Here is a 10,631-nt window from a genome sequence, read left to right as displayed (position 1 = left end):
TAGGTTCAACTCCAAGAACACTTTATTAAGAACATTAACAGACTAATTTCCAACATTCACTTGTTTATTTTTTAAACAGAAAGTTTTTTCCAAGATATAAACAATTTTGTTAAACTATAGTACAGTGGGAGTAAAAACGAACCGAGAGACGTTTCTGCTGCACAACAGCGAAGGGAGCTCCCACAAAAATGTCTGCCCAACATTCCTTCCTTTGTTCCTGCATCCCAGGTTCCACTCTTCAAAAAACTTTTTTTTTTTTTTTTTTGCCAGAATGTTGATATTTCAAGTTTTTTGCCTTTTAAAAAAATTCCTGTAAATTTGGCTGAATGTACAAATTCATTAGCTGGAAGTCCCATCCTTGGCGGCATACAGGGATCGTAAAGTCTGAACAACTTTATTAGTCAGCTTATTAGCACTCGTTAGAGCAATTTTTTTGTAAATAATGTCTGACTCTTTAATAGTGTCTACCCAAGGCACCAGTTTGCGGCCATCTCGGCGCTTAGCCTCCGTCCAGGAGCCACTGTAGGAGCCTGCCATCCACTGAACACTGAAGCCACTGCTGGTTTTCTGTACTACTCTTGCAATTTGTGGTCGATCTTTGTACTTTGGACAGCAAATAGCGATGACATCCATGACGTCAACACTTTCATTCATCTGTGCTGCCAACTCCGTAGAGTCTGAATTTCGTTTTGACCTTCTCAATGACTAAAACATTGGGAGGGGGAAAAAAGACCAAGTGTTACACAAAAGAATTTTAGTGAAATTATTGTTTTTATTGCTTTTAATCCCTTGACGCCGGGAGTTGGGATTTCCCAGCACACTTCCATTGCCGGCAATGAGACGCACCGTGACCGCCAGCGCCAAGGGGTTAACATATACTTGTAAAACCATATAGCTTTTAATTTGTACCCGTGTCTTTACTCTTGATATATAAAATTATATGTACATATAAACCATAAAGCTACATAAAACTTAGCAACAATAAAAAGGATAGCACACATTAATACAATTGAAAAAATTATTAACCCTTTTGCTGGATAAATCTCATTTCTGTTTTTTTTTATTATCTTTTATGTTAAACTTTCTACAAAAGGATGTATAAATGGTTAAGTAGAGAATCTCTATCTACAAAATGGTTTTTTTTTTTGTAAGTATTACATTACTTGGTGTACATTTAATAGACTGACACATATAAGCACATAAAAATCATTTTACGTAATACGCTGGGAAATACGCTGACTCCTCCTCCGCCTCACCCCTGAAGCGCCTCCTCCTCTATCCTCCCCATCACTTTCATCGTCTTCTGTCTCTGCTGCTGTGTTATTTTTAGGGCTGCCTCCTCCAAGTAGCGAGGTAATTGCTTTATTCCGAGCATTTGTGCTAGCTGACACCTCTCCTTCTTCTTCTTCTTCATCAGGGTCTAGATGTTCCATGAGAAGTTTAAACTAAAAAAAGATTGAAAGTTTTAAGTAAATATTTTAAACATTACCATCAAATTCTTAGATGTTTTCTATGGCAGTAGTTCAGAGAGAGTAAAAGAGACCATGGCTACTGTGCAAATCAGGGATTGGTAAGTATTTTCTGTAAGGAGGCAAAATAACAGGTAATGTATCTGGGGTTGGTGGCCATATGGTCCCTGCCATAATTACAACTCCCACTGTTGTATGAAAGCATATAGACCGAATATGGCTGTTTTATTAAAATTTTAGGCAACTGGGTAGATTTGGTTCAAGACCCTTGTTTATTAAGAGGTGTGTCCAAGCATTTAGGCAATAAGTATTGACAGACTATTGACTGTCTCAGTGCTGGAATTAAAGGCACGTACTGCCACAACGCAGGATTTTGTTTATTCTAGAACACTTTTGTTTTGGGATGGTAGTTTTTGAGACAAGGTCTTAAAAACCTGCTTGGAACTTGCTATACAGCCTAGGTTGTTCTTGAATTTACAATCCTCCTACCTCAGGCTCCTATGTGCTAGAGTTACAGGAAATATGCCACCAAGCCTGGATCTTTAAAGACATTTTAAAAAGGTGCACTTACTTATTTGTGTCACACACACACAGCATCCAAGCATATATGCAAGAAAAGCTGGGTGTGGTGGTACACACCTTTAATCTGAATACCTAGGTAGGATGCAAAGGCATGTGATCCCTGAGAGTTCAAGGATACCCAGTATACATAGCAAGTTCCAGAACAGCCAGGGCTACACAGAGAGATACCACTGAGAGAGAGGGAGAGATAGACAGACAGAGAGAGAATGAATATGAATGGAATGAATACAAGAAACAATTAGTGGCATGAAAGGAGACCAACAAAATGGCCATGAAATGTAAGAAATGTAAGAGGAAGCTATTCATGGTTTTAACTTCTAAGAGTATAAGCCATGTAACTGTTGAATAATCTGTTACTTGCTACAGTAATTAGTAGATTGTTTACGAAGATAATGGAGCTATGCCGCAGGGGGCAATGGGAACGCTAGCCCTGGCAGCCTGGGACACTAACTTTTTTAGTGCATCTCAGTTTGGTACTCACGTCTAGATACTGCCTTACTATGCTCCTCTTCACATCCTCCGTCAGTTTGGTATTAGCCATGTCACTTCGCAGGAAGTCCAGTGTTTGTTTGGGATGGAAATGAACCCCTGTTTTTCGATTAATGGCTTTATCATACACTTTTGCAGATTCAGATGGAGAATATTTCTGAATTTTACTGTGTTGAAAATACAAAACCAGAGTTTTAAAAAAGTTCAGGTATGTTCTTTAACTGATTCTAATTCTTTCTTACTTAGTTATGACTCAAGTTTTAAATTATACAGATTTCAATCAATGAAAAGAGAAAAGAAAAAGCAAATATTAATATGAAGTTCTTTTGTTTTCATCAATGTCTGTACTGATAGGGATGGAAAAACATACGTGGCTCTTAGGAAGGAGCAGATCTGGAGAAAACCAATTACATGTAAAAGTCATAATTTTAATGAAATTAGTTGCTCATGTCTTATTTCTACAGTGTGACTACAGTAATAAGGCAGCTTTCTTGCAACTCATTCCATTTAACTGTTTTGCCTGCTAACTTTTAATTCTTTTCTGCAAAAAGAAATTTTAACATTTATTTGGGCACTTTTGCTGGTATGTGTGTTTACTTCAGCATTGGTGGAGGCCAGGGGACAATTTAAAGGAGTCATTTCTCTTCTTTCACTGTATGGGTCCTGTGGATTGAGTGTGGCTGGCCAGGCTTGCATGTAAGCACTTTATGCACGGAGTCATCTCACTGATCTTACTTCCTGTTTTACGTTTATTTAGTTATTACTATCTTGTGTATGTGTGTGTACATGCATGCCAAAGTACACATGTAGATGTCAGAGGGTAACTTGTGGGAGTCAGTTCTCTTTCCATCATGTTGGTTCTGGGGATGGACCTCTCATTGTCAGGCTCAGAGGTAAGTACCTCTTTATCCACTGAGCTATCCTAGCAGCCCCTAATTTTGACTTTTGCTTATTTACTGTCCACATGGTAACCAGAAAAAAACTGCTTGTAAACCTGTTTCAGACTTTTAGTAACTGCTTAAAACTCTTTCCAGCTCCTTACCAATATCTCAGGTTGTCATAATGTTTTAAATTACCAATATCCAAGTATTTCTCTTAAACATTTAGATTTCTAGGGCTGGCAGCAGAGCTCAGGGAATACCTTGCACACTGCAAACAAGGCTCTGGCTTCATTTCTGGTACTATATTAAGACAAAGGGGCTGGATTCTTAGCACTTTTTGAAAACAGTGGGAGCTACGGCTGCATAGTGTAACCTCTCCTATGATAAAAGCTGACAAATGAGAAATGTCTGCCTTATTGGTGGTAGAGATAGAACCCAGGGCTTTACACATGCAAACTACATGCTCCATCACGAAGCTAAAGTTCAACAGTTACAGAAATGTTCATCTTCACATTAAAATGCCTCTTTACATGAAAAATACTGTGTTGGCTGGTTTTGTGTCAACCTGACATAAGCCAGAGTCATTGGAAAAGTCATAGGAGGAAGCCTAAACTGAGAAAATCCCTCCAGAAGATCCATCTGTAGGTAAGTCCATTAGGCATTTTCTTAAGTTAGTCACTGATGTGGGAGGGTCCAGCCCATTGTGGGCTGTCCCTGGATGGGTGGTTCTGGGTCCCATAAGAAAGCAGACTGAACAAGCTATGAGCAGCAAGCCAGTAAGCAACACCCTCCATGTCTCTGCATCAGCTCCAGTCTCCAGGTTCCTGCCTTGCTAGAGTTCCTGCCCTGACTTCCTCAATGATGAACAGTAGTGTGGAAGAAGCCAAATAAACCTTTCCTCCAGCTGCTTTCGTCATGGTGTTTCATCACAGCAATAGTAACCCTAACTAAGACATATACTCTTTCCACTTGGTTACTGATATTAATATTTGGCTTGGTGATTTTAAAAAGTATCTCTACAATTTATATGTGGAATATGTGTGGTGCCCGCTGGCGCCAGAAAAAAGCTGTCAGATCTGGAGATGGAGATACTTTGTGAGTGCTAGGAACTGAAGTTGAATCTTCTGTAAGAAGAGTAAGTGTTCTTAATCCCTAAGTTATCTTTCTAGCCCCTACTTGGTGATACTGTTTTTTTTTTTTTTTTTAAATCCAAGGTTATGACTGTGAAGTGCTCTGTATCCCCTCAATGACTTCAGACAGCACTATGTATCTTTACTTCACAAAGCCTATTTGGGATCCTATTAAGAGTTCTAATGTAGTCAGTCTACATTTACTCCTATCAAAAAAGCACTTCACAACCGATAATTTGTGATATATTTTAAAAATAGACTGATATTCTAATAAAGCATTTTAATGGAAATCAATAAAATTAATAAGTCCTTTAAATCTTGAATGCACTGAGTAAAGTATGCTTTCCCTTCTTTTAGTATTGTAAAAAACCCAAAATAATGGTTTACAATAAAGAATACACAGCAATAAAACAACCCAAATCTGACCTCGCACCCACCTGTCCTGCAGGTTCACATGGTGCATGTCTTAACGTACTCTGAACAGAGTCTGTCTTTTTTTTCTTATTGCTTATGTAAGCTTACCTATCAGAAAATCCACAGAGATTCTTCAAATGTTGTTTTAACATAAGGAGTAATAAAATACCCTGGGAAACATTTGCAAATTCAATTAAAGGGGCTGAATTTTCTGGTAAACATTTCATCACTGAATTTATATCATCTTCTGAGTCTGAATCTGAATCCGAATCTACCCGCTTCCGAGACTTCCGAGGCCTGGCAACTTCTTCTTCACTTTCACTGGACTCGTTCTCTTTAGTAGGGGATGTTTTTCTCTCTTTCCTTTTGTCCTTTACCATAGACTGAAAGAAAAGAGGAAATTGTTCTCTTTCAAAAACAATAAAAACAAAATGCCACCAACAAATGTAAGTATCCTCCATCTAACAGCTGCCAAAAGCTTCCTTTAGTAAGTAGTTGATAAGCCATTGACTTTCTATTAGCAACAAGGGATGTAAGCCTTAAGGAAAAATTAGTCCTAAGACTAAATGATATACAGCACCCACCCTACCTCCCCCATCCAAACAAGCTCTCTACAGCACTGAAAAAGAAATGACTTTCTCCAACGAAAGCAATGAGCTGGCTTAGTTATAAAAATATGACTTGCCACACATGCAAGCCAGTGCAGAATAAGAACAGCACCTATACTTTAAGTGAGATTCTGATGGGCTTAAACACTCCAATATTCCACCAAACTATCCCTTTCAAGAGTTTTTATCAAGATAATATGCAACTTTTCATTTTCTTTGAAAGAGCTAATTAACAGTAGTGGAGGTCACACAGAGAGAACCAAATTACAAGGCAATTATTCAAAATTTTAACTGCTGAGAAAGAACAGGAGACACACTTCTAAGTACATCCTTAAAAAAATATAAAGAGATCATGACAGCTAAAACTGCTAGGAAATTACTAATTTCTCAAACTTTTTTGTGCACACTCATGCCAACTGTTAGAACAGATGCAGGGCGAGCTTTGGACTATGTAGCTGTAATAAGCTCAGGTAAAACCAGCACCGCTGGTCTGTGGTCCACAGAGATGGGTACTCCTTTGATTTCCTTAGGTTTCTAAGATAATTTCTCTCAGTTACTAGTTTCATTAGGCTGAGTTTTGAGTACTACAACTTTGTAAAATAAGATATAACTGGATTAACAGGCATATAAAACTACTTCATTCAAGTTTAAAGAATGTATCATGCCTAATGCTATACCAGGTACTTTTATAATTAATTATATCCCTACTTCTGAGTCATGACAAAAAAGACAAACTTCATAAATTTAGTAGAACTTTGAGGTACACATGCCAGCTCCAATAAGATGCTTGTGTTGAAGGATAAGGACATCAACAATTTGTTTCATTTCCACTTACACACCAGACATGTCTATCCATACCTTTTTATGTGCAGCCTTATGACCTATTATAACACCAAACAAGTTAAAAGAATAGTAACGGACTCTAATGGGGATAAAGTAGACACATGAATGAATGAATGAATGAATGAATGAATGAATGAAAGAAAACACTGTTACTGCTTAAAGTGAGACAAAAAAGTGGGATGACTTATTAACAGAACAGCTGAAATATATGTAGAAAGTACCTAGAAATGTATCTAAAAATAGTTTTAGATCTGAATAGAAACAAAATAGCAACTCACTTCTCCCAACTCAAGTACAGCCAGATTTCAATAAGTTCATTTAAAGAAATTTTATAAACTTATAGAAAGAATAATGAGAAACAAAACAATAGAAACAGCATGCTTGCACTTGGGCAGATGCATTTAAGAACAGCAATGTGCCGGCGTGGTGGTGCATGCCTTTAATCCCAACACTGGTAGACAGAGGCAGGTAGATCTCTTGAGTTTGAGGCCAACTTGGTTTTCAGCATGAGTTCTGGGACAGTCAGGGCTACACAGAAACAATCTGTTGTGAAAAAAAACAAAACAAAACAAAACAAAACAAAACAAATTGATTAGCAACATGTGTCACTTACCTCCTTGAATGACTGTAATAGGTTACTCCCAGAAACAGAGAGGGTAATGTCTATGTGATGCATTATAAACAACGGCTCTTCCTGAGTCTGGTATGGAAAACAGGCTAGATTGTCTGCTATGTACAAGAGCATAGTCACTTCTGTTTTCTGCAAATTTTAAAAGAAGGTACACACGTTTAGTGGTAAGCTAGAAACCCACCCAAAGAACTTTTAGAAAAAATATCACAGGGCATTTTCACCTTATTTAGTATTGGAGAGAGATAAAGAGAAGTACAAAAGGTGAAAGACAAAGGAGGGAGTGAGAAGAAAACAAGCAAAGAGTCAGAAAGTAGACAACATGTAACAAGACAGAGACACTTCAGTAGGTTTCATAATGACCTCACCATACTACCTCAAGAAAGAGAAGGTAAAGTTTTTAAGTACAGCTAAGTAAAAAAAATCCTTCTTTTTCTTATAGATTATATGAGACCTTTATGATAGATACATACTGTACCAGAAACTATACAGATAAAAACATAGTATTAGTCACGGTTTTCTAAAAGTTTAACAGAAATGGCGATCATACAGTTACATATAGTTAATTTTCATCCTCTAAAAAAAAGTATATGTAACAGACTATTAATATGTGGATTAACCCACACTTGATCATGCACTGATGAACTTGGTAGTGAACACCTTTAATCCCAGCACTGGGAGGCAGAGGCAGGAGGAGTTCTGTGACTTCAGGGTCAGCCTGATGTATGTGGTGATTTCTGGAACACCTAGAGCTATACAGTGAGGCCTGTCTCAAAAAACCAAAACCAAGCAAACCTAAAATGCTATGAAATACACAAAATCCAAGAGAAATCACAGTTGACATTGTTGTTGTCTTTACACAGAAACCTAGGCTTCGACATGCTGGGATGTGACCTAGCACTAGGGAGGCCGAGGCAGGAAGATCGCTGGAGCTAAGCTGTTTAAGACCAGCCTAGGCAACACAGTGAGACACACGCCCCAAATAAGTAAGGAAGCAAAAAGGAAGACAGGTTATTTAAATTTATTTTTGAGATTTTAAAGAAAATCATAAAATTAGTAACCAAGGCAGTTACTTATAGATCTTCACCACTAAGCTTACTTACTTTCTGAGTCTTAACTTGGAAATTATTAACTTTCCTTTTTCTTTTTAAAATCTTCATGCATGCCCTGTGCATGCTTGAAGTGTATGAGGGGCAGATGACAACTGTGTGGCAGAAGACAATTGTGAGTCTCTCCTTCTGCCTCTAGAGAGGTTCTAGGAATTTGATTCAGGTTGTCAGACATGAACAACAAAGGCTTTACCTGCTGAGCCACCTGACTAGCCCCTTTTGTTCTTTTCTTTTTCAGATTTATTTTACTTTAGGAGAATGGGTGTTTTGGCTGCATGTATGTATGTGCCTGTGTGTGCCTGGCTCATTGGATCCCCTAGACCATGACTTGTGAATAATTGTGAGCTGCCATTTGGGTGTTGGAAATTGAGACCAGGTCCTCTGCAAGAAGTATAAGGGCTCTTAACCACTGAGACATCTCTCCAGTCCATTTCCTCTTTTTTATTTTTTCTTTGGCTACTGCCCAAAAGCTTAAGCATGCTTGTCCTGATTTTCTGGGCTAGCCAGTACTGAAGCTCACACCTTCATTCCTAGAACTCTAGGAGGCAGAGAAAAAGTATCAAAGTGAATTTCAGGACAGCCAGGCCTACATAGTGAGACCCTGTCTCTAAAAGCCAAGAGTTTCTGTCTGCCCAATAGAGCTGCAAAGCTGCATGCAGAGTCTCCTGTCGAGCCTTCCGGCTATCTTGGACCTAACTCCAAGGCTCTCTCTCCTCTTCTCAATCTCCTTCCTTCTAGCAGCTGCATGATAACACAGCTTACCTGCCTACTGTTTTCTTCTCAAATCCTAAAAAAATGGTGACCAAATGTCAAAACCCAAACCAAACTAGTAATTAAAACTGTTATTTTCTCCTATCTACTCTCTCTACATCCAAATAACATAAAACATAACAGAAGCAACAATAGCTCATAAGAGATGCAATAAATTTACTACTAATAAGAGACTCTCTTTTATTTTTACTTTGTTTCTTTTTAAAAAGATTTAATTTTTATGTGTGAGACTGTTTTACCTGCTCGTATGTATGTCCACTATGTGCACGCTCGCTACTCAGAAGCCAGAAGAGTGTGTTTGACTCCCTGAAACTGGAGTTATAGGTGGCTGTCAGCAGCTTCATGGGTGCTGGGAACTGAACCCAGGTACTCTGCTAGAACATCAAGTACTCTTAACCACTGAGCCATCTCTCTAAGTCCTCAATCTATTTGTAAAGTTGTATACCGCTGTCTAAATATGAGGAAATACAGAACATGGAACTCCACTCTACCTAAAAAAAAAAAAAAAAAAAAAAAAAAAAAAAAAAAAAAAAAAAAAAAAAATTCATCTCTCCCTTCTCTGGTCTCTTCTCTCTCTGACTGGCCTAAAATATTAGCATGTGGACCAGGCCAGCCTTGACCTTATGCTGATGACCTCTGAAGGCTGGCATCACTGGCATAAGCTACTACACCAAGCTTGCCTATCAGGTATTTTTTGTTTGTTTTGTTTTTCGAGTCAGGGTTTCTCTGTGTAGCATTGGCTGTCCTGTACTTGTCTCACAGAGAGCTGCCTGACACTGCCTCAACAAGTGCTGAGACTGCAGACGTGCGCCACACTGCCCAGCTCTACCTATCAATTATAATACCATAATTTATATACTATTTTTCCCTACATGTGAAAATGTTCAGAACTAGGAAATCAAAATCCTAATAGTTCCTTTAGCGACAGCCACATTATTTTCTCAGGTCCTCAGGACAAAAATATTCCAGTTATTTACTGTCTATTCTCACACAGTTTCAATTTAGACCTTCCCTACAATTATTTCTTCTTTGTTCTCCCTATACAGATTTTTTTCTACTGTAGCCATAACAGATCACTTCCTATGACCTGTATTGTGAACACAATGCTGGAAAACCTGTGTTCCTAAACTGTTCTCTGCACATGCTGCCCATCATTTTGTTTAAATACTTTTGCAGTGTTCCAATGCTTGCAGTTGCCTCTGCTGTCTATTTGCGGTGCTCAAAAAGACCTCTGATTCGTTTGGTGATCTGCATACAGTACCCCCACCCTCCTCTACTTCATGTAGTGGATTTAAGACATCTCATCTCTTTAGGCCTTTGGTGACTTGTTCTTTTCCTGACATCCTGATAGGATGTGTTCCTTTTCTGAAACCCTGTGTTGGAGGCCATCAGAGTAAAGTTTTTTGAGAGCTAGATTTCCAGTTTTAAAGGCTATGATAAAATAACATTCAGTCAAATTATCAGAGATTATGCACTGAAATCACAGGAATGAGCCCCAGCTCAGACAAGGACTGGAGAAATCCCAATAGAAACCTTATTCAATATATGCTAACCATAATCATTACTTATTTTCCTAATTTGTATTTTTTCCTCTAAAACTATAAATAAGCCCTTTGTAGGCCAAGTACCACATCATACCATCCAGTCTTATTAGTGTCATATGCAGTAAAAGCTGAACACTAAACATAATATAGTGACGATGATGAG

At 38.2% G+C, this 10,631-nt stretch overlaps 1 protein-coding gene across 2 annotated transcripts in view; it reads right to left on the bottom strand.

The window, feature by feature from the left end:
• Nipbl (NIPBL cohesin loading factor) overlaps nt 1-10,631 on the bottom strand; it is a 167,599-nt gene continuing 156,968 nt past the window's right edge. Inside the window, exons 43-47 of one of the 2 annotated variants that reach the window (XM_055601037.1) lie at nt 7,030-7,176; nt 5,074-5,348; nt 2,533-2,707; nt 1,257-1,445; nt 1-705 (exon numbers count right to left, since the gene is read on the bottom strand). In XM_055601037.1, coding sequence (XP_055457012.1) covers nt 340-705; nt 1,257-1,445; nt 2,533-2,707; nt 5,074-5,348; nt 7,030-7,176 — 1,152 coding nt within the window. In that variant the 3' untranslated portion in view covers nt 1-339. Of the gene's footprint in view, nt 706-1,215; nt 1,446-2,532; nt 2,708-5,073; nt 5,349-7,029; nt 7,177-10,631 lie in introns of both variants that reach the window. The other variant, XM_055601038.1, reaches the window with a different exon arrangement.

The sequence above is a fragment of the Psammomys obesus genome, unplaced genomic scaffold, assembly GCF_907164565.1.
Source record: "Psammomys obesus unplaced genomic scaffold, mPsaObe1.curated_primary_1811, whole genome shotgun sequence".
In the NCBI taxonomy this organism is placed as follows: Eukaryota; Metazoa; Chordata; class Mammalia; order Rodentia; family Muridae; genus Psammomys; species Psammomys obesus.
The sequence above is the reverse complement of the archived record's forward strand: the minus strand, read 5'-3'. Positions and strand labels throughout refer to the sequence as shown.